The sequence below is a fragment of the Myxine glutinosa genome, chromosome 7, assembly GCF_964187855.1.
Source record: "Myxine glutinosa chromosome 7, kmMyxGlut1.1, whole genome shotgun sequence".
Taxonomy (NCBI): Eukaryota; Metazoa; Chordata; class Myxini; order Myxiniformes; family Myxinidae; genus Myxine; species Myxine glutinosa.
In genome coordinates, this window is record NC_136267.1 from 179,742,284 (window position 1) to 179,766,817 (window position 24,534).

General features: G+C 49.4%; 1 protein-coding gene across 3 annotated transcripts in view; it reads right to left on the bottom strand.

Annotated features, from left to right (window-relative positions):
* Nucleotides 1–24,534, bottom strand: part of LOC137431870 (polypeptide N-acetylgalactosaminyltransferase 1) — a 594,418-nt gene that overhangs the window by 153,040 nt on the left and 416,844 nt on the right. For all 3 annotated transcript variants that reach the window (XM_068123662.2, XM_068123663.2, XM_068123664.2), the window contains exon 6: nucleotides 2,137–2,307. In XM_068123662.2, coding sequence (XP_067979763.1) covers nucleotides 2,137–2,307 — 171 coding nt within the window. The remainder of the gene's footprint in view (nucleotides 1–2,136; nucleotides 2,308–24,534) is intronic.

Genomic DNA, 24,534 nt, shown 5'->3' on the forward strand with positions numbered 1-24,534 from the left:
AAGTTCTGACCTCTGTCTTCAACAGATATGGGCCGCTGGTGGAAGTGCGGTTGGTAAGAGACTGGGAAACGCAACAGTCAAGAGGGTTCGGCTTTGTCACGTTTGCCAGCACAAAAGACGCCAGAGAGGCAGAGAAGAATTGGAATGGCAAGGATTTGGAGGGTCGGACCATAACAGTAGGGAAGGCATTTCGTAGGCGTCGAGAGGTCTACAGGAGAGGACAACTGGGCGGTAGTTTTGGTGGTGGCCGCAATCAATATTATTATGGAGGCTCCCTGAGTTACGGCCGCTCCCGAAGGAAGGATTGGCAAAGTAGTGGCCGAGAAGGAGACCGCTATTCATGGGACTACAGGGACAAGTGGTCCCACCCTAATTATTAGGGAAGTTCTGAGAAGTTGAAGCACTGAATGCGGCGGAGCCGCCGAGCCAAGATTCCTACACGGATTAACCGTGAACGCCGTTCCTAAAGGCGTCCATGTAGTGAACTTTCATGCACGGACTAACCGTGAACTCCACATTCCTCAAGGCGCCCATGTAGAGAACTTTCCTGCACGGACTAACCGTGAACTCCACGTTCCTAAAGGCATCCATGTAGTGAATACTCGGCTTGGCCTCCCGGAAAAAGTGCTATCGAGTTGCTTAACTTTGGATCTTTGATCAACCCCTTAACCTTCATTCACAAGAAACTGACGGTCAAAGTCAGAGGGTCATGAGATGGAGTTTGATTTGGCAGGGACAATGTCGTTGCTGGTGCTTAGTCCAGAGGGAGTAATCTGGAGGGGTTGTGGTGAAATTTTGGTTGCTTTATTTTTAAGTGATAACTGTGCCCGGGGGGAACTGATAATGTGGGGGGGTTGAGTTATCTGGTTTGTTTCTCCAAATTGGCCGGCAAAGAAAGTTTTCGCTGGGTTCAAACTTTCTTTCTTGAAGGGGGGGAGTGTTACATATTTATGTGAATGTATGTGAATTACCATTCAGGTCTTTGCTTATCCATGTGTAGTAGATTAAGGGTTGTTGTGGTTGGAGGGTCAGGAGCCCTTCTGAAAAAGTGTCCGGAAACGGAAGTGACCGGAAACGGAAGAAGAAAAGACACGAGGAAGAAAAGCGACGAGTATTCTTCTTCCTCGCCCCGCTCCGACGAAAGGTGGGATCGACCTTGCGCCGCGTGGAAAAGCGGCGTTCCGAAGCCCGTCTGGCGAGAGGAGTTACCGGAACGTGTACCTACCCGGTGGAGACGTCAAGTTGACGTGGGGCCGTGTATCGACCCCGTGTCTGGCACCGTTCGCGGCACCGTCTAAAAAGACGCGTACGGGTCGCACGTTGGGGCCTAACACGCGTTGCAAGCGGCGTGGGGCTTTTGGGCTTGCTTTACCGTACCCGCTTCGCGTGGCCACGAGGGGCTGCAGCCGGGGTGCCTGATACGATACCTGCCCGGTGGAAACACGTCCACCCGGGGTTCGTTCAACCGCCCGAGTGCGGCGACGCCGACCATCATCTTGGTCAGGAGGGGCCCAGAGACATTGTGAGGGGCAGAGACCAAAAGGGGGTCGTGAGTACCCAAAGGGGACACACATATATAAGATGGCCATCTTAATCATATAGGGAATTGATTGTGGATTGGGAATTGTTGATGGTTGTTTGTTGTTGATTGCTCGGGGAATATATCCGTGATTGTATCCTTGAAATTGTATGATATCCTTACCCTGGAAATATATCATTGAACATCAGTTTCTCTTGGGTGGAATTCACAGGGATTGCGTTGCGAAAGCGCATATATAATACTACTTTCTGGCGAAGGTCCTCTCACGGTCCGGGGGCCACCGAGACCAGGTAGTCACCGAGGGGACCACGTAACAATACATACATACATACATGCGGACAGACAAACACTGTTCTAGACAGCTTTTCCCTTCGTGCTATGCCTTAAAAAAATACATACTTTTAGATTTTATTCTTATGGTTTTCAAGGTGAAGAAAAAAAAAGTATTAGCAGTGTTGAATATAAAAACATTATGTTTTATTCCATTTTAGCACCAAAAATGTCAACATTCTGCATCTCTACAACGAGAGACCATTTTGAAAAACAAAGTCACCCCAAACTGCCATCAGTCTGATGACATCCTCAGGTATGTATACCTGACAGGCAATGTCCTGTCTCCTTTCCGGCGATCCATCTCCCGTTGTGGAACTGGATACCAGCGGAAGTTCAGCTTCCAATTGAAACCGCCATAAGTCATGTCCGAGCCAGCCAGGTACTCAAATGTCTCATCACTGATGACGTCGATAATTGGGCACACAACATTCTTTCTGCAAGAACACAAAGGCAAATAAACTCTGCTGGATTTGATGCATGCAATCATCGAGTTTCTACAAAAATATAGCATGAATAACTTTGTGTATCTGTGTATAAATGATCAGTAGAATTCCAGGTACCAAGCTCATTACCTGTTCAGCAAAATTATACGCATGACAAAATATGGCGTTCTGCTCGGGGTAAGGCGTTCTTTGAACTCGTAGTTGGTACTTTATTTTACATAAACATGTAGTATGTGACCGTATCCTATCCCCACCCCAAACATTTAAATCTTACATAAAATTGGGACCAAGTCTAACCTAATTTAATCTCGTTTCATACTTATTGTTAAACTAGCAGGGTTACCCGGTGATGCTCAGGGATTAGGGAGTGGGAAGGGGGGGGGAGGGAGGCAGGACAGGCAGTGGAGCAGGAGTGTGCAGGAGAGAAAAAAAATGAGAAGGGGGCAGGGTTGGGGTTGGGGGGCAAGAGAGCCGGTGAGGTGGGGGACAGGAGAGCTGCTGGCCCGGGAGGAGCAGGGTTGGGGTTGGGGGGCAAGAGAGCCGGTGAGGTGGGGCACAGGAGAGCTGCTGGCCCGGGAGGAGCGGGGTGAGGGGGAGGGGGTTTGAGAGGGAAGGAAGAGCCATGGGGAGGGCTGAGAAGGGGGCAGGAGAACCACTGGGGTTATGGGAAAAGAGGGCCGGCAAGGCAGGTGGCAGGAGGGTTTGGCTTTGGGATCTTAAGGGTCTTTGAGGTCTTAAGTGTCTTTAAGGTCTTAAGGGTCTTCAAGGTGTTTAGGGTCTTAAGGGTTTTCAGGATCTTTAAGGGTCTTATGGGGTCTAATCTCCCAAGCATGTAAAAGATCTTCTTTCAAGCATGTAATCTAATCTCCATGTAAAAAGGGTCTTCGGGGTCTTTAAAGGTGGAGGCGATGGATGAAAATACCCTTGGGCCAATTCCCGGGTTAGACTTGGTCTGTGTGTCAAATTTGGTGGTTGTCAGTCCAACGGTCTTTGCGAAAAACGTGAACAGACAGACAGACAGACATATGATTCATTTTATTTATTAGATGTATAACTCGGCTCCCTTTAAGATAAAATACACCTTGAACAGGCTGAACTGTTTTCCCTGTTAACCAGTCTTGGCCTTCCACTACGTTTGCCACTCGCCACAAATGGTGAATCGGACACAGACAGACATGTCGCGAATTGATACTCTGCAGGTTTTTTTGTTTTTTTTGCAAGCAGTTTTTGCAAGCGTTGGTGCACCGGTGATCGGACAGCACTATCAAGGTGCCCAACAACAACAACAACATGCATTTTAAAGGCCATTTTCCCTGCTAGAGCGGGGGTTAGCCTTGCGGTCCCCATGACAATCTTCTCCATTTTGCCCTATTTTCTGCATCTCTCCTTGTTAACCCCCTTGCCCGCATTTCTTCTTCCACCATCTTTAGCCAAGTCTTTTTCGGTCTTCCCCGTCCTCTGCTTCCTTCTACATTCATTTCCATCACTCTTCTCAACCAGTCACTTTCATCCTTCCTCAACACATGACCAAACCATCTCAACCTGTTCCTCTTCACAGCATCAATCACAGGCTCTATTCCCATCATCTTTCGCAATTCATCATTTGTCTTCCTCTCTCTCAACGATACTCCACACATCCACCGAACCATTCGCATTTCCACCCTTTCCAACCTTCGTTGCTGCTCTACGTTTATTACCCATGTCTCGCTCCCATGAATCATAACACTTCTCACACATGCAGCATACACCTTTCCCTTCAGCTTCAACGACACTCCCCTCATCATCAGCACGCCACCCAGTTCCCGAAACTTCTTCCATGCACATCTCACTCGAGCAACCGTTGCCGAGTCTGATCCACCTTCTCCATTCAGCATGTCTCCGAGGTAGCAAAATGTTTTCACACCTTCCAGCTTCACGCCATCTCCAAGATCCAACTCAACATTTCCTCCATCTGCAGCTCCCTCTGTGCACACCTTACATTTGAATGTAGCTGCCACACTGGTTAATGACCCTCTCAGACCACTACATTTTTGATGAACCCACTCAGCGCACATTGTACATTGAATGGAGTTCACTCCGACACCCTTCCTACACACAGCACAGGGCCACTTCCCAGTTCTTTCCACCTCACCACATGCTTTACCACTTGCCATCACCTTCGTCTTTCCGATATTCACCTTCAGACCTTTTGTCTCCATACATTCCTTCCACGTGGTCATCTTTTCCTTCAGTCCATCCATACTTTCCGCAATCAACACCAGATCATCTGCATACAACAACTCCCACGGTAAACCCTCCTTTACGTTCTGAGCCAGAACGTAAGCACTACCAAGGTGCCCAAACAACTAATATTATTTCGAGCTATCAAAATGGGCCCAGGTTAAACTTCTATTTATAGTGTTGCAAGAAAAAAAACCATCTTCCGTTGTACAGTCACCCAATATCTATATTCAAATCTTTAATAAACTTCCATTTTCGAATCGATATTCGAAATTCAAGATGTTATTTGTATCATGTGGCCAATATGGACGGTTACCTGATCGCCACAAGTTTGGTGAGCATCAAAATCCTATTGGATGTCTAAACGCAAGTACCGTTGATGTTTTGTTATGTCAATGTATCGCATTTGTTATATCTCATACTTTCATTCCCGAAGCATTGGGACAGTAATTAATGAATTCACAACCATTTATTGAACCTCTAATGGGGCATCTGCTCAAGATGTAACGCAGTATGTTGACCGTGGCTCTCAGTTGACATTCTGACATCGCAGTGCACTTTGATTGGTGTTCAATTTGGGTTCTATAGGCTGAACGGTAGAGCGGAGTTGTTATTCTGGTAGATGTGAGGGCCCGTGTTGAGATACTGCGAAGAAGCAGATAGTGCAGCATTGTCCAAAATGTCGATGAAAGATGTCTATTTGGAGTTGGAGAAAATGCAAATGCAAAGTATGAAGGTTGATTTGAAGTCAGCATGAAATGAACTGATAGGTATGATAATATCACACGTGCAGCTATTAAACTGCAATTAAAAGAATGTGCCTAATAAGCTGTTTGCCAATTTATTTTGATCAAAAGTGATGTGAAGGTGGAACCACGCAGGGCTGTGCATTCTGAAATTTGTGACAAAGTGTTTGAAACAGCTTTCTCGGTCGGCTGTACCGATGACATTCCATAACTAAATAAATAAACAAAACAACCACTCAACAGCAGATCATTTAAAGTTACATTTGCAGTTTACTGGAGGAATTCATAGGAAAAACATGAAAAGAACAACTTGCATTTTAAAAATAAAAATGGCCTTTGAAAGAAAAACCAGAACAATGCGACTGTTGCCAATCCCGCATTGTCCCACAACAGTTAGATGCCCTCGTTCACTGTCCTAAAAATAAACGAGTTTGATTTAAATCTCTTCAGCTGTTCTCAAGTATCACATTTTTACCAGACATGACAGGTTTCACATCGATCGGTGAAGCGGTTTCAGAGAAGGGATTTTTAAAATATCGGCTTTCAAGCTAATATGGCTGCCATACCACATGGCATATGACCTTAAAAATGTACACTCTGTATACGTATGGGTATGGGATCACATTTGTGAAGTTTTGTGTTGATCGGATAAGGTTAATTTTTCTATCCAAGATGGCTGCCAAACCACGTGACCTACGGCATCATCATTTTCCAGTCTTTATGCAACAGTGGTGTTAGATATTTTTTAAATTTCACATCGATAAGGTAAGCAGTTTAAGAGATATAATTATTGAATATTTTCCTTTAATCCAATATGGCTGCCACACCATGTGACCAATGATGTTTTCGTGATCATCTTTTAATCGACATGCCAGGAGAATGACAAGTAAAGTTTCAAGTCAATCGATTTGGTGGTTTGGGAGAATATGTTTTTTGAAGGTTTTAGGTGAAATCCAATATGGCTGCCAAACCATGTGACCTATGATGTCATAAATTTAATATTTCAATACAAATGGGTCATAGATCATGTGCATGCAATTTCAGATTTTTAGGATAAGGAATTTGATTAAAACATTTTTGGCTGGTATACCACTTCACCTATGATGTCATCATTATCATGGTTTTGTTCCCCATTGGGAGTACTTGACAATGTGCCAAGTTTCAAATTTTTCCATTCAGCGGTTTCCGAGAATGAATTTTTAAATTATATGCGTTTAATCCAAGATGGCTGCCATACCACGTGACCTATGAAGTCACAATTATCATAAAAACATTCTGTATGGGTGTCACTCCTACCCTGAAAGTTTCGTCTCAATCGGACATAATTATGGTTGCTGAGAAAAACTAGGTTTCACCTGGACGGACGGACGGACGGACAACCCGAAAACATAATCGCGTGACAATCCAACGCGTGAACCCATAATGCAATGCAATGCTACCAAAATATCCACCGGTTTTGGAGGTTCACGAATCGCATTTCTCAATGCCAGTCGAGGAAGAAAGCAGCCAATCGAGATCACGTGTGCACTCACATTGCATACGTCTTATGTTAACAATACAGTTGCAAACCTCTTTCATTGATGCTCTTCTATTTTTTACCTCCGCCACTGAAGGTGGATGGTTATGTTTTCACCCCCGTCTGTTTGTCCGTCTGACATTGAACAGGATATATCAAAAAGTTGTGGACGAATTCGGACGAAAGTTGGTGGATAGGTTGAGTAAGTGACAAAGAAGAACTGATTCGATTTTGGTGAAGATTCGAATCTGGATCCGGATCAGATAGTATTTAAAAAGTGATTCTTCACCATTGAGTGATGCAGCTAAAACCAATATATAGCACGATATCTCGATTTTGTGGACAGATTCGGACAAAACTTTGTCGACAGATTGGGTGTGTGACAAGGACGAATCGATTCGATTTTGGTGAAGATCCGAATTCGGATCCAGATCAGAGAATTTTTTAAAATTTTCTAAGTGATTCTTCACCATTAAGTGGTAGGACCAAAAACGATAAATAACATGATATTTGAAAAAGTTGTGGACAAGCTGGGACAAAACTTTGTGGACGAGTTGGGTCGGTGACAAGAGCAAGGGGCCTCGATTTTGGTTCAGGTCTGAATGCAGATCCGACCTATCAGGGGATAACAAAAGATAAACTGTAGGTATGCTCTCGAGCGAGTGCCGTTCTAGTTTATACATTGTATTTGATGAGCTTTGTGATGAGTATTTTTATTTAACTTATTGTCATGTCTTTGTTATAAAGATGCGGACACGCAGAGAGCATCAAGCACCACCTTTATTCCAGGCAACGGCAACGCAGGCCTCGCTCGGCCCCGCCCACAGCGGCCTCCACGGCCCCGCCCACAGCGGCCTCCACGGCCCCGCCCACAGCGGCCTCGCTCGGTCCCGCCCACAGCGGCCTCGCTCGGTCCCGCCCACAGCGGCCTCCACGGCCCCGCCCACAGCAGCCTCGCTCTGTCCCGCCCACAGCGGCCTCCACGGCCCCGCCCACAGCGGCCTCGCTCGGCCCCGCCCACAGCGGCCTCCACGGCCCCGCCCACAGCGGCCTCGCTCGGCCCCGCCCACAGCGGCCTCGCTCGGCCCCACCCACAGCGGCCTCGCTTGGCCGAACACGGCACTGCACTTATATTCTGTAGTCACTGCAAATCGTTGTACGTAACGAATAATAATTTAGATTTATTTAATTTTTTTTAATCGGTGGAGGCTTGTTCTTTGCAAAATAAAATGAAATGAACGGACAGGACAGCTGGACCAAAATCTCACCAAATGTTGCTTTCATCAATCATCTTCTTATCCCTTAACAAAATAGTGACACAAATGGATGTTGAGGATCCTTGCCAAGAACCACAGAAAGCTCAGAGCTCGAAAGACGAAACTTCCTCCACACCTACTCTCAGGCCCAGCTTATCAGGAACCAATGGTACGACTCCTTGGTTAATAAAGACTTTTGTAGACTTTGATTGTAGTTGATAAGATTTTATTCGATGTGAAAACCAGACCGATGGTCGAACACTGGTGTAGCCGGGCTTGTTTGATACTTTAGTTGGAGACCTGGGTGGGATACAAGTTAGCAAATAATGTATTAATTTATTTTCCAATAAATTCCACATTCCTGTGCCACCTTCAGTCGAACGTCAGGTATTGACAGCAGGTTAGTGAATGACTTGGACGAAAAACGTACCCGGTCTGAATGGTTCTATATCCAGTCAATGGCGAAACTGCAAATGGAGAATCCGCGAATGTCACGGATAGAAACCCTTACGTCATTTCCTCATTCTGCTTTAAACTCAATATCTCTATAGTTTCATTCCAAACATTACCGATCATCATTCATCATTTTAATCACAAATTAATACCATAGTATTAATACATCAAAATACAATGGTAAATCACAATTGTATTGAGATTATCAAACCAGCGAACCATCGTCATCTGTTCACCTCCGGATTCGGGAGCAAGGGCTGTGCCGATCGCATTTCAAAATTATAATTGTATCGAGGAATTTCTGAACCTACCGACCTACCTTACGACACCTGCTAGGACTCCCAAAACGATCTACAGAAAGTTAATATTAGGCCGCGTTGGACTTGGTCTGTAACGGAGGCTTATGGATTGGGTCTTGTCTGTCCGTCCGTCCGTCCATCCGTCCGTGCATCTGTGTGTGCAGCTAGGCCATTAGAGATGCTTGCTATGGACTGCACAGTCCTAAACCACAGCAGCAATGGAAGTGAACATGTTCTTGTACTTGCGGAGATTTTCACTAAGTTTACACAAGCAATTCTTCCAATAGGCTTAAACTATAACCCGTGTTCTAGGATTTGGTTCGTTCATTTTGGTGTCCCACATAGGATACACAGTGATCAATGGCACAATTTTGCGAGCAAGATCACTCAAGAGCTTTGCAAGGTGTATGGTATTACCAAGAGCTGCACAACCCCGCCGCTCCCCCCCATCACTGAGGTTAATGGGGAGTGCGAGTGGTTTAACCACACCCTTCATGATGACTGCGTACCTTGCCTCCCAAGAAGAAACAAACGTGGCCTGAGTACCTCCCAAAGGTAGTGTGCATATACAACAACAGTACCACTCATTCCTCCGCAGGATATTCTCTGCACTACCTCTTCCTCTCTGCACGACCTTCCTGAACTTACCGGACGTGAGGCTGCCACGCACGAATAACTTCGTACTTCGGCAGGTTGCGAACCAGCAACTAGAGACAGACATTCGATTTCTGTCTGTCTTCTGGATAACAGGGTCCAACCATCTGACACCGTTTACCTGTACCATGTGACGGTTCCAATCGGGGAACGTACCCTCCGGCGGTGTACCACTTATGTTCATGGATGGAAATTTGAACGGCCGAGCAACCGTTGGTATCCGCCGGGCTGATGCTAATTGTATTACGGCTGATCGCTATTCGCTACTCTAGATGCGAGCAATGGCGGACCAATAAAAAAAAAGGACATTCACAGAAAGTTGGAAAAGAAACATTAACGATTCGATTTATTTATTTACAAATATGTACAGTGCAACTTATCAATTGGAAAGGAAAACGGGCAAGAGAAAGAAACTTAGCTTAATCTATGCCTTATGACGATTACAACAAATAAAACACGACAAACAAGGGTGCCCAACACACATTCACGGGGGAGAGGGACGGGAAAACAAATGTCAGGATCCTGTTACCAAATGGTTACAATGTTACCCGATGCTCCTCCACGCGATGACCTTTGTCTTCATGTCGCCACTGAGCACCACGAGCAGGTAAAGGCGCTCCCCAGCATGAACTTGGGCAGGCAAAAAGTGCTAGGAACTCGGCAGAGTGAGTGCGTCGGGAACCGTGCAGGTAAGAGCCAGGGACACGTGGAGAGTGAGCACATCGTTATCTCGTGCACGTGGAGAGTGAGCACGTTGTGATCTCGTGCAGAGTAAGCCAGGGACACATGGAGAGTGAGCACGTCATGATCTCGTGCAGAGTAAGCCAGGGACACGTGGAGAGTGAGCACGTCGTGATCTCAAGCAGAGTAAGCCAGGGACACGTGGAGAGTGAGCACATCGTTATCTCGTGCACGTGGAGAGTGAGCACGTTGTGATCTCGTGCAGAGTAAGCCAGGGACACATGGAGAGTGAGCACGTCATGATCTCGTGCAGAGTAAGCCAGGGACACGTGGAGAGTGAGCACGTCGTGATCTCAAGCAGAGTAAGCCAGGGACACGTGGAGAGTGAGCACGTCGTGATCTTGTGCAGAAAAGAGCATGTCCAGTCCAGCAGCAGAGAGCGTCATGCAGGCACGTGCAGAGAGAACAAAGTCCAAGGCCTTTCTCTCAGGCCCCTGCTGAGGGTGGGGGCTGTAAAAGAGGGTTTCTCAGGGTCTCATTGGCCCCCACAAGCCCCCTCGAAGGGACCTTTACGACAACGCTTGGATGGTGTGGTGTGCCTTTGAGCCTGTGTGCATTGCCTGGCAAATTATCTCCTTATGAGTGGAGGGCCTGTTTTTCCCTCCCCAATGCATGACATACTAACCCATATAAGGGGAAGGGACTAAGATAATGTTCTGCTGTGAAATAACTATTCTAAAGGACCTGTATGGTGGTTGCCATTAATTTATGGATTATGTATTTTACACAGTCTTAGTAAGTTTTTATAACTCCACAAGTCTCAATGATCTGAGTACCCTTTTTCTGCCAAATCATGAAGCTTCTTCGATAATATCTGCTGTGCTGTAATATCTGCTGTCCCACCCACTTCCTGTCTTGCCGGCGAGGTTTTCGTTTATTCGCAGCTGTCCACACTCTCCATCGAAATCGAAGTTAAGTAATTGTTCCCATTTGTATTTTCATTATAACTGTATTTATTTTATGGTGTTGTATGTATCGTGTGTCCCGAGGAAGATTTTCGGTGCAAATCTTTCGTACCTGTATAGAAAATCGTGTTAAATCGTGCCGTGTCTTTTGAGGCCTTGTACAGTGTACAACCTTGAGGCTTCGTTTTCCTCTCAGCGGTCCGTCTTTTGTGCTCCAATAACTTTCGTTCTCTGCTTTTCCCAGTCTTTTCACCCCATAGCCTACTTCCTTGTTTAAAATCAACTTAAAAAAAAACAAAAAATACATTTCCTTCTCTATTCTTATTCTTTGTTCTCATTCGTTTATTCGTTCTTATTTGTTCGTTCGTTCTTCGAATGACGTTCACTGTTATTACTGTAATAACAGTTATTACTGTTCACTGTTATTAACCTTATAATGTTTACACTTTCCCCTCAAGTTCTGTATTCCGTCATATATTATAACACCTTTTTCTTCTTCTTCTTTAAAAGGTTGCTTTCGACTTGCTCACCAAATCTATCCATCCCCCAAAAAAATTCCATCTCTTGGAGTGCCTTTTTTCAACATTCCCTAAACTCTCCTGCAGTCCATCCTCCCTCCAGCGTCCTTAAACGTATTTTTGACTCGAAGGTCACAAGAAACTCATTTTGCAATAAATGTTCGTTTTGTGGCGGACACAAAAGCCCACTGGCGTGGTGACATCATTCCACGCACCAAGTGGGCGGTGGCCACGCCCGAGGGGTAGGCGTGGCCTCATGATATACCCCGGGCGACCAGCCCGGAGGAGCACAGTGTTACAGTGTAGTCTTACAATAAAGACGTTTATATGTTACCGCTTGTCCGCTTCCTCCTTGCTCACAAGCAGCGCGCGTAACGCCGCGCTTTACTGGTGACCCTCGACGTTGGATCTGCCGGAGCGATCCTTCCACACGCGACGCCATCGCCATGGCCGCCTTCGTCAAACTTCCGGAATTTTGGGAGGCTCAGGCCGAAGTCTGGTTCGTCCAGGCCGAAGCCCAATTTCAGCTTCGGCACCTCACCGGCGATGACACGCGCTACTGCCACATCGTCGCCTCCCTCGGGCCCGGCACGGCCGCTCGAGTTGTGTCCGTCCTTCGCCACCCACCGGACGGCCACAAGTACGAGGCACTCAAGCGGCTACTCCTAGCCACGTTCAGCCTCACGGACGACGCACGGGCCGACCGCCTCCTGGATCTCCCCGAGCTCGGTGAGACGCGCCCGTCGGTCCGAATGGACCATATGCTGTCACTGTTAGGCGACGAAGCCCCCGGTTCGCTATTCCGGGCGCTTTTCCGTCGCCAACTTCCAGCGCAGGTTCGCCTCGCGTTGGCCGGGACCGGGCTAACGGAACCCCGAGCATTGGCGGCCGAGGCGGACAAGTACTTCGCCGCTTCGGACACGCGGGCGAGCGTTGGCGTGGCCGTCACGGCCTTCGACGCTGCTGTTCCACAGCATCATCTTCTACAGCACGCTGAGTTTCAGCAGCATGCTGATACGCACCTCGTGAACGCCGCCACGCCCCGCCCACCGCCGCGGCGAAAACCGCCACCGCGGGGAAACCCGTCGACTCCACCGGCCTGGCGGAGCCAGCCGCGCTCCTCCAGCTCCACCACCTGGTGCTGGTTCCACGCCAAGTTCGGCCACGAAGCTCGGCGGTGTCATCCGCCGTGCTCCTTCAACGGGTCGGGAAACGCCCGGGCCGGCGCTCAATTGTGGCGATGAGCGCCGGCCGTTCGAGCAGCCTGCTGTTCATAACGGACACCTTCTCCGGGCGCCGTTACCTGTGCGACACGGGAGCACAGGTGAGTGTCATTCCCGCCGGCACGTCAGACAAGCACGCCGCGGGTGGGGGCCCCGCGCTGCTTGCCGCGAACGGGACGCCCATCCGTACGTACGGAAAACGCTGCCTCTCTCTGCGGTTTGGAGGGCAGGTTTTCCGATGGACGTTCGTCACCGCCGACGTGCCCATGGCACTGCTTGGCGCGGACTTCCTGTGCGCTAATGGGCTCCTGGTCGACCTCAAGCGCAGACGGCTTGTCCAGGCCGAGACGTTCAGCTCGCTCGCATGTGCGTTGCCCAGCTCAACGAGCGGCTTGCCAAGCGGCTTGCCGAACGATTCGGTTCCGGCCACGTTGGTCTGTACGCTTCCGGCAGCGGACGCATTCACCCGCCTCCTCGCCGGCTTCCCGGCCCTCACGCGGCCCACCTTCTCGGCGGGGGCCGTCAAGCACGGGGTGGCCCATCACATCCCCACCGGTCTACGCCCGGGCACGCCGCCTCGAGCCGACGAAGCTGGCGGTGGCAAAAGCGGAGTTCGCTACCCTGGAGCGACTCGGCATCGTTCGGCGCTCAGAGAGCGCTTGGGCGTCGCCGCTGCACATCGTGCCGAAGCCCGGCGGGGGATGGCGACCGTGCGGGGACTATCGCCGTCTCAATGACGCCACGACTCCCGACCGCTACCCCGTCCCCCACATTCAGGACTTTTCCGCCCGTTTGGCGGGCAGGTCCTTCTTCTCGAAGGTGGACCTCATACGCGGCTACCATCAGGTCCCCGTCAGGCCGGAGGACGTCCCGAAGACGGCGGTCATCACGCCATTCGGACTCTTCGAGTTCCTGCGCATGCCCTTCGGTCTGAAGAATGCGGCTCAGGCGTTCCAGCGACTGATGGACAGCGTCCTGCGCGACTTGGATTTTGTCTACGTCTACCTGGACGATATCCTCGTCGCCAGCGCGTCCCGCGAAGAGCACCTACGCCACCTCCGCACGCTCTTCGAACGCCTGGGCCAGCATGGCCTGATTGTGAACCCCGCAAAGTGCCGGTTCGGCGCCGCCACAATCGATTTTCTGGGGCACCGTGTCACCAGGCACGGAGCCGTCCCCCTGCCGGCCAAGGTGGAGGCGGTGAAGGGGTTTCCGCGCCCCCGCACGATCAGAGGGCTGCAGGAGTTCCTGGGCATGGTGAACTTTTACCATCGGTTCCTGCCCCGTATCGCCCAGCTCCTGCGCCCCCTGCACGAAGCTCTCCGAGGTAAGCCGGGCAAAGGCGACGTTACCTGGACCGAGCAGATGGACACGGCGTTCACGGGCGCGAAGCTCGCCTTGGCTAACGCCACCATGCTCGCGCACCCGGCGCCCGATGCACCGATCGCCCTCACCACCGATGCCTCGGACTACGCGGTGGGCGCGGTGCACGAGCAATGGGTGCGTGGAGCTTGGCAACCGCTGGCGTTCTTTAGCCGGCAGCTTCGCCCGCCCGAACGCCGTTACAGTACCTTCGACCGCGAGTTGCTCGGACTTCACTTGGCGGTCAGGCACTTCCGCCATCTGCTCGAGGGCCGGGCGTTCACTGCCTTCGTCGACCACAAGCCGCTGATCTTCGCGATGGGCAAGGTCACCGAGCCGTGGTCGGCCCGGCAGCAGCGTCACCTCTCGGCCGTGTCCGAGTACACGACGGACATCCAGCACGTCGCGGGGAAGGACAACCCGGTGGCGGATTGCCTTTCCCGGGCCGTCGCCCACGCAGTCCACCTCGGCATCGACTATGCCCGGATGGCAGCGGACCAGGCCGCTGACCCCGACGTCCAGGCCTTGCGGACCGCCGTCACGGGCCTCCGCGTCACCGAGGTGCCGTTCGACGGCGCGGGCGCGGCCCTCTTGTGCGACGTCTCCCTCGGGCGTCCTCGCCCCATTGTGCCCGCGGGCTGGCAGCGCCAGGTGTTTGACGCCATCCACGGCCTGTCCCACCCGGGCGCGAGGGCCTCCCAAAGGCTGATCGCCGACAAGTTCGTCTGGCATGGCCTCCGGAAGGCCGTCCGCGGCTGGGCCAGGACATGCCTCGCGTGCCAGCGCGCCAAGGTGCACCGGCACACCCAGGCCCCGTTGGCCCCGTTCACGGTGCCGGAACGCCGGTTTGACCACGTCCACGTGGACCTGGTGGGACCTCTGCCCCCCTCGCGGGGTTTCACCCACGTCCTCACCATGGTGGACCGCACCACCCGGTGGCCGGAGGCCGTGCCCTTGGCGTCGACAACGGCGGCCGATGTCGCGCAGGCTTTCATCGCCACCTGGGTCGCCCGCTTCGGCGCCCCCTCAGACATCTCATCCGACCGCGGCCCCCAGTTCACCTCGGAGCTCTGGGGGGCGGTTGCGCAGGGGCTCGGGGTCCGGCTGCACCGAACCACGGCCTACCACCCCCAGGCTAACGGCCTGTGTGAGCGATTTCACCGCTCATTGAAGGCCGCGCTCCGGGCCACCCTCCGCGACGGCGGCTGGGTCGACAGGCTCCCCTGGGTCCTGCTGGGCCTCCGGACGGCGCCCAAGGAGGACCTGCGCGCATCCGCGGCGGAGTTGGTCTTCGGGCAACCGCTGCGGGTGCCGGGCGAGTTCCTCCCCGACTCCACGGCACCATGGTCCGCGGCACAGCAGCGCTCCGCTCTGCAAGAGACCGCCCAGAGGTTCGCCCCGATGCCAACGGCATGCCACGGGCACCCACCGACGCACGTCGCCCCGGAGCTTCGCACGGCGGAGTACGTCTTCGTCCGCCACGATGCCCATCGGACACCACTGCGGCCCCCGTACGACGGGCCTTTCCGTGTGCTGGAGACCGGGGCGAAGCACTTTACCCTGGACATCGGCGGTACTCCTGACCGCGTTTCGGTAGACCGCCTCAAGCCGGCCCACCTCGATGTGGACCATCCACCGCCAGTGGCCCGACCCCCACGTCGGGGCCGCCCTCCTGCGGGCGGACCCCCGGCACCGCCCAGCCCCGCCGCCACGCCGCCCCCCGGTCCTGCACCCATCCCAGGAGCAGCCAGGGGCATCCCACCTGGCATCCCTGCACCCCGGACGCCGCCGATCGCCAGGGGGCGCTTCGGCCGGGTCATTCGTCTGCCCCGCAAACTGGCCCTCCAGGTGCGCGGGAATTCTGGGGGGGCGCGTGTGGCGGACACAAAAGCCCACTGGCGTGGTGACATCATTCCACGCACCAAGTGGGCGGTGGCCACGCCCGAGGGGTAGGCGTGGCCTCATGATATACCCCGGGCGACCAGCCCGGAGGAGCACAGTGTTACAGTGTAGTCTTACAATAAAGACGTTTATATGTTACCGCTTGTCCGCTTCCTCCTTGCTCACAAGCAGCGCGCGTAACGCCGCGCTTTAGTTTCCTATTAATCGTACACTTTCTAAAATCCAATCTCACCCCTCCCCTCCAAATCTTCCCCATAACCCCTCCCATCCAAATCTTCCCCCTTGCCACTCCCCTCCTAATCCTCCCCATCACCCATCCCTTTCAAATCTCCCCCCTTTCCCCTTCTCTCCTAAACTCCTCCCACACCCCTCCCCTCCAAGACTCCCCCTCGCCCCTCCCCTCCTTGACTCCCCCCTCACCCCTCCCCTCCAAATCTCCACCATATCCCATCCATTTCAAATCCCTCCCCTTGTCCTTTCCCTCCTAAACTCCCCCCTCACCCCTCCCCTTCAAATCTCCCCACCCTCATTTCTTCTCAATTTCCCCCCTCTCACTCCCCTCCTCAAAGCGTCCTCCCCACTTCTTCCCTCTTCCAACTCTCACCTCCATCTCCCCCAACCTTCTGCCTAGCTCTTCCCCTTCCTCAAATAACACCTCATTGTGCCTCACCCAATCACCATCAAACCTTTTGTCCGCCCCATCCTTCCCTTTCTCCGAGCTATTCTGAAATCTCTGACACACCTTCAACAGCTCTCCCTACCTCTTCCACCTCTTACCCTACCCCTCCTCCCCCCTGTTCTGTATCCGATGCTCCCCCTTCCTCTTCATTAACGGTATGGACCTCAAACATCCGGGGCATTCGTTCAAACTCAACTGATCTCTCCATACAGGTTGCTTCTGTCAAACCAGACGTGATCTGCTTAACAGAAACTTTCCTCCTTCATGATGTCTCTGATTCCTTAGTATCTCTCCCGGGTTACTCCCTCCTCCAGTATGATAGACTTGAGCCTCGTCCTGGAGGTGGGGTTGCTATCTTTATCAAAAACTCTCTTCCTCACTCGCCCGGCACCGCACTCTCTCCACCTCACCCCCAGGAATACCTCTGGCTACGGCTTCCCCTTCGCTCCCACCTCTTGTTCATATGTGTGTTGTACCGTCCACCAAACAGTGATGACTCCATCTACATCTCGCTGTCTGATAATATGGACCAACTTCTATCTACTCATCCTAACTCTCTCTTCCTCATATGTGGTGATTTCAATTGTCACCATGCCAGTTGGCTGGGTGTGGGTACCTCTCTCACCAGCCATGGCTCCTCAGCAAAGGACTTCTGCGACTCACTGGGACTGACACAATCTGTCAATTTCCCGACTCGGATCTCAGTCAACGGAGCATCTTCTCTTCTGGACTTGGTTATGACTAACTTCCCTGAAAATGTCTGCTGCTCTTCTTCTGCTCCAATCGGCTCATCTGATCATGTGCTTGTTAAAGTGGACATCTCTCTGACCATTCTCAGGGAGCCTCCTCAGCGTCGACGAGTCTGGCATTTCACTCAGGCAAACTGGCATGGTCTTCAAGCAGCCATCAATCATCTGGACTGGTCTCCCATCTCTACCACCTCTGACATCAACTCATCCTGGGAATTCTTCCAAAGTAAATTGCTCTCTCTCATGCACAGATTTATCCCATCTCGTTTTCAGTTGTCATACCCTTCCTCCCGTCCATGGTACACGGAATCTTGTGGTGAGGCTGTTGCCCAGAAACAACTTGCCTTCGTCTCCTGGAAAGCAAATCCAACGGAAGGAAATCTCATTTCCTTTCACAAAGCCCGAAACAAGTGTGTGTCCACCCTCAGGAGAGCCAGGAAACAATATCTCTCCGTTCTCAAGACCGAACTCTCTTATCTGTCTCCCTCTTCCAAATCCTGGTGGCATCTGGTCAAATCTGTTTCTGGTGTTTGTTCCCCCTCCATCCCCTCCCTTACCTCAAACGGCTACACAGCTGACTCCGCACGTGAAAAAGCTGAATGCCTCAACTCTGTGTTTGCCTCTAAATCTTGTGTCCCAAACCCATCCCTCTCTGTACCACCGTACCCAGCTGCTCCTGGACTCCGTGTCCTTTCCTCCAGACAAGGTGGAAAAGTTTCTGTCAACCCTCGACTCTGATTCTGCAACTGGACCTGGACCTGACGGCATCAGCCCACGGGTCCTAAAATCCTGTTCTTCTGCTCTTTCACTCCCTCTCTCTGTTCTCTTCACCCTCTCTTTTGCTCAAGGTCAACTGCCATCTGCTTGGAAATCAGCCAACATCACCGCTTTGCACAAAAAAGGTGCAAAAACAGATCCTAGCAACTACAGACCAATAAGCCTTCTCCAAATTATCAGCAAAGTCATGGAATCCATCATTGCTTCGGATATGAAATCTTTCCTCTTCTCCAATGGCTTGATCTCTGATCATCAATTTGGTTTCAGACCAGGTCACTCTACTCTGGACATGCTGCTTCTGCTGTCTCAACAATGGATGGAGGTCCTCAATGCCAAACAGGAAATTAGAGCTGTCTCCCTCGACATATCATTTGCCTTCGATGCGGTCTGGCACCTCGCTCTGCTCACCAAACTCTCCTCCTTTGGTATCCATGGAAATCTCCACGCATGGCTGGCGGACTTCCTCTCTCGTCGTAGTCAACGTGTGGCCCTGAATGGGTTTCTCTCATCTCCTCTTCCTGTTCAGGCTGGAGTTCCCCAAGGCAGTGTTCTGGGCCCTGTGCTTTTTCTGGTCTTCATCAATGATCTCTCTGACTCTCTTGAAAATGCTCTCTATCTCTTTGCTGATGACTCCACTCTCTGCCGCTCCATTCCTCATCCCTCAGATCGGCAGTCTGCAGCCTCCTCACTCTCTGCAGACCTGGACAAAATCACAGACTGGGCAAACAAGTGGAACATGTCTTTCAATCCTGACAAATCTCACACTCTTACGATGTCTCTCCGAAAAGACCAACTGGACAACCCTCCCATCTACTTTCTGAATAATCCTCTCCAAGAAGTTCTGTCACTCAAGCTTTTGGCTCTCACTATCTGCCATGATCTTTCCTGGGAAAACCACATTTCCAAGCTGGCCTCCAAAGCCAGTCGCCGACTGGGCATCCTCCGTCGTGCGAAGTCCTTCCTTGGCACACCTGAGCTCCTCACCACATACAAGGCTTTCATCCGCAGCTCAATGGAATACTGCTCTCCCCTCTGGGCTGGTGCTCCTGCCTCACACCTAGCTCGTCTTCACGCTGTTGAAACCAAAGCGTTCAGAATCATTGGAATCTCCCGTGATGACGCTATCTCCGAGGGCCTTTGACTTACTCACCGCAGGCAGGTTGGTGGTCTTTCCGTCTTCTACCGACTCCTCTCCGGCCTTGCTCCCCCAGCTCTCTCTGGGCTCTGTCCCCCAAATATTCCTGCAGGTGGCACAAGATCTGCCTGCAATCCTCTTATGGTTAAACTGCCAAAATCAAGACTCTCTGCTCACCTTCACTCCTTCATTCCTCTTTTCTCCTGCCTCTGGAACAAACTCCCTCACTCTCTTCAATCCCACTCCTCCCTCCAGGTCTCTAAAACGGCTGTTCACCACCATCTCTTATCTTCCCCAATCCAAAACCTTGATCTTTTCTACCCCTGCTAATTTCACCCCAAATCCACTTTTTTGAGGTGACTTTTGTCTTCTTTCCTGGAAGTCCTTGGTGTCCTTGCGTTTTATACCTAACCTGCCTCCCCCCAGGCCCTCTGCCTCCCACACATCTCCCGATGTCCCTGCCCTCAAATGTTGTGTTTGTGTGCTTCCTCCCCTTCTCTCCCCATCTTGTCGACCGTTCCCATTTTTATATACTTTGTTTACTTGTTTGTTTGATTTATTTGTTTGATAAATGTTAGCTCTTCCACGAGCCTCGACTCTGTATACAAAAAAAAAAAAAAAAAAAAAATACAACAACATTGAAGCTGCTCCAAAAGGCAACCGCAGCAGCTGTAATGTCATCTGCAATATGGGCTGATAACATGTCAAAGAGACGATCTACAACTGTCTGTAGTGAGGTACCTTAGTGAAAATATCATCACATGGTGGACAAAAGTACCATTTTTTCACCAAAGCATCTCCATGGTATACATTTTAGAAAAAAAGTAAGCTGCAAAAAATTGGATAATGGGAAGGGCAAATATGACTTCATTATGATGTCATATGATGTCAATGAACCCTGGTGTTGGGCTAGCGGCTAGGGTGCCGGCTTAGGATCCTAGGATCCTGGGTTCGAATCCTGGTCAATCGCTGAATTAACGCCAGGGGGGTTGACTCAGCCTGTCATCCTTCCGAGGTCGGCAAATTGAGTACCAGTTCACTGGTAATTCCCTGCTTGTCGTTAAAGGCGGCAAAAAGGGTTGGCGCCAGGAAGGGCATCCGGCCGTAAAACATTGCTTCAAAAAGGGGACCGAAAAACAACAACAACCACAGTTCCCGAAAAAGGCCAACCCCCGCTTGCGGGGAAAAATGGCCTCTAAAGGTGTTTTTATTTTTATTTTATTTTTTATGATGTCATCAGCTAATTATTACACACTAGGGCATGCCCGTACTATATATATATCTAAAATTATATCCCCCCCCTCTATTTACATGAAATGGTTTGGTCCATGTGCGAAATGGTTTGGTCCAAAGCGAACGGCTTGCGAGTACGGTGACAATCCCCCCCCTCTATTTACATGAAATGGTTTGGTCCAAAGCGAACGGCTTGCGAGTACGGTGACAATCCCCCCCCTCTATTTACATGAAATGGTTTGGTCCAAAGCGAACGGCTTGCGGAGTTTGGTAAAGAAATCGCCATAGCTCGGTAACTACTTGTCCGATTAATATGAAACCTTGAAAAGGCACATCCTCGGGTCCCCAGCAATATACCTGGCAAGTTGCAAGTATATCGGACCCGTGGTTGTCGAGAAACAGCGGTCACAGACAAACACACAGACACACACACAGACACACAGAGATTACTGGAATTATAGATAGATTTATATCTAAAAAATCGTTTCATTAGTTAGGAGTAAGCCGTGGAGCATATTTTGACCTTAAAATATATGTTTCTGAGGCGAAGGAATTCAATGCAGTTGCCAATATTGTTCTTAGACTATCTTTAAAAGATTTATGATGTCATTATGACCTCATCAACTAAAAATAAGTTCATACAAGTCAGGAGACGACGATGGTTCACGACCGAGCGGTATTCAATGACAAAGGACGGACTATAACCGAAATAGGCCCGGACAGGCCAGGCCCGGAAATGTCAAAACGAAGGTTAATGACCTTGAAATGAGATAGAAAATAATGTATAATCGGTTATGCGGTTAGTTAGCTACACAATACCGAAAATTCGGACAAAAATGAAATGGAAAAAAAAAGTATAAATAAATAAATAAATAAATAAAATGAAAAAAAAAATGAAAAATCGAGCTCCGTGGGGCTAGACACATGACATTGGCCTAACCAAATATCGAAACCCCTGTCAGATTCCACCAAACCCCTCGGAGAAGATGTAGCTTGAACTCGATTACCCCCTAAGAAGACATCTTTTTCGGGCGTGGCTCCGCCCACAATGGGCGCAATACGCCCACTCTAGGCAGGACAACTAGATCATGATATCAACCTCCCACCCACGTTTCATCAAGATCGGATGATATCATCGGGTAGTTATGCTGCGGACAGACAGACACACACACACACACACACACACACACACACACACACACACACACACACACACACACACACACACACACACACACACACACACACACACACACACACGTGACGAATATAGTGGTCACTTGATAACTCGTGAACCAATTACACACAAATTGGATTGGTTAATCAACACTGACATATGGAGAGTCTTTAGTTCATAAGGCTATGCTTGTTGGGTCATAGAATTTAACGCAGCCGCACTTTTTTTTATTTAGACTGAGCTATTACGTTTTATGACGTCATCATTATGTCATCTGCTAGTTGAATAAAAGGATAGATGGTTCAAAAAATTAAACATATTGAATTAAATATGTATATACATCATAGTCGTGCCCCTCTACCCTGTTGTGATCAATGATTGCATCGAGATGTAAAAAAATAACGATGTCTTATGTCATTATTACATCACAAAAACACAGTGACAGCCCCCCCTTCCCTCCCCCTCCTTGCCCCCCCCCCTTAGAGTAAACATGAACTCAACAAAGAAAGACATGTAGGCCTAAATTTGATCGGTTGCAAGAGTTAAAAAAAAAAAAAAAAACCTTTAGAGGCCATTTTTCCCCGCAAAGCGGGGGTTGGCCTTTTTCGGGAACCGTGGTTGTTGTTGTTTTTCGGTCCCCTATTTGAAGCAATGTTTTACGGCCGGATGCCCTTCCTGACGCCAACCCTTTTTGCCACCTTTAACGACAAACAGGGAATTACCAGTGAACTGGTACTCAATTAGCCGACCTCGGAAGGATGACAGGCTGAGTCAACCCCCCTGGCGTTAATTCAGCGATCGACCGGGATTCGAACCCAGGATCCTTGGATCCTAAGCCGGCACCCTAGCCGCTAGCCCAACACCAGGGATTTTAATTTTTTGCATTTATTTTCTCATTGCCCTCCCACCAGCTCTCCTCTGTTTCGATATGTTGCTCTGCTTCATCGTGAAAGGACCTTGCATTAATATCATTCGTTAAAAATTCAATGTAAACAAATGTAGGAAATGGCATTGTTACTTTTCTTGGCTGACATTTTTTTGCACATTTGTCTTCATGCTAATTGCAAGAGTTTGCAAGAGTTTAAAGATCACAATCTAGTTATATGGAAAAGAACAAGAAGTCATGTCGACAAATACTTTAATTGCAGCACTTATGTCAATAATGGAAGATTCTTTGTTTTTTTTTCAACAAAATTAGAATATAGTGACGTCACTGCTACAGCAAAACAGCTTATGGTTGCTTAAATGTCATTGATTACATCACTCTTCAATTCCCTGACCCTCAAAATGTCAAATTAATGACTTGGAAATTTCATCACAATGCTTCACAACCTTATTTTCTACATTTACTTGCTCTACGAGCTCAGTAGTAGATTGTGATGTCATTATGATGTCATAAAGTACACTTTCTGACATCCTATTTTTTGTAGCTTACCCTCTTTTTCATTGTAACACATGGGCAAAGCTTTGGTGAAAAAATGGTGCTTTTGTCCACCGTGTAACAATCCTTGGCATTTTTGTTACTAAGGTACCTCACAACTGTAAGAAAGTAAAGAAATTCGAAAGACTCTCCATTACAAAGTGGAGTCACCAACATACGTTTTAAAGGACCACATAACAGCCCAATGTATCCTCCAATAACAATTTCGTATTCATACTTTAATTTTCAGGGATAATTAGCATGAAGACAAATGTGCAAAAAAATGTCAGCCAAGAAAAGTAACAACGCCATTTCCTACATTTGTTTACATTGAATTTTTAACGAATGATATTAATGCAAGGTCCTTTCACGATGAAGCAGAGCAACATATCGAAACAGAGGAGAGCTGGTGGGAGGGCAATGAGAAAATAAATGCAAAAAATTAAAATTAAATAATTTGATAAGAGTGAAATGTAAAATGTAAGAGGTGATAAGATAAGCAGGAGCAAGAAAATGAAAGGGAAGCTTGGAAGATAAAGGAGTATAATTAAATGGGATGGGTAAAGGAGGAAAGAGATGTAGAATACAAAAATAAGCAAAGGGAAGTGCTAGGGTGGCAAACATCCTTTTTAACTCAACTAGACTACCGTCCAGTTGAGTTCATCACATACTGAACCCTCCGGCGTCCGTCGTCTGTCGTCGTCGTCGTCTGTTAACTTTTCGACGTTAACACTCCAGCGTCCACAAATATCAACCGATTCTGATCAAACTTGACATGCAGCATCCTTACCCCAAGGACCAGGTTGGTATTACATTTCAGCCCGATCCGTTAAATGGCGGACGTAGGCGACCATTTTGTTTTTTGTCATGAAAACGACGTTAACATTCTAGCGTCCACAAATATTAACACATTTTGATCAAACTTAGAATGTTTAACCCTTACCACACAAGGTAGGCTGCTATCAAGGATGCTATTGCATTCCAACCCGATCCGTCACAAAATGGCTGCCATAGGCCGCCATATTGTTTTCAGCTCCGAAACGACGTTAAGACTTTAACGTCCACAAATATCTATGGATTTTGATCAAACTTGGTGTGTGAGACTCTTACCACACAAGGTAGGCTGCTATCGCATGTCAACCCGATCAGTCACAAAATGGCCGCCATAGGCCGGCATATTTTTTCAGCTCTGAAACGACGTTAACAATCTAGCGTCCACATATATTGACGAATTTTCATCAAACTTGGCATGT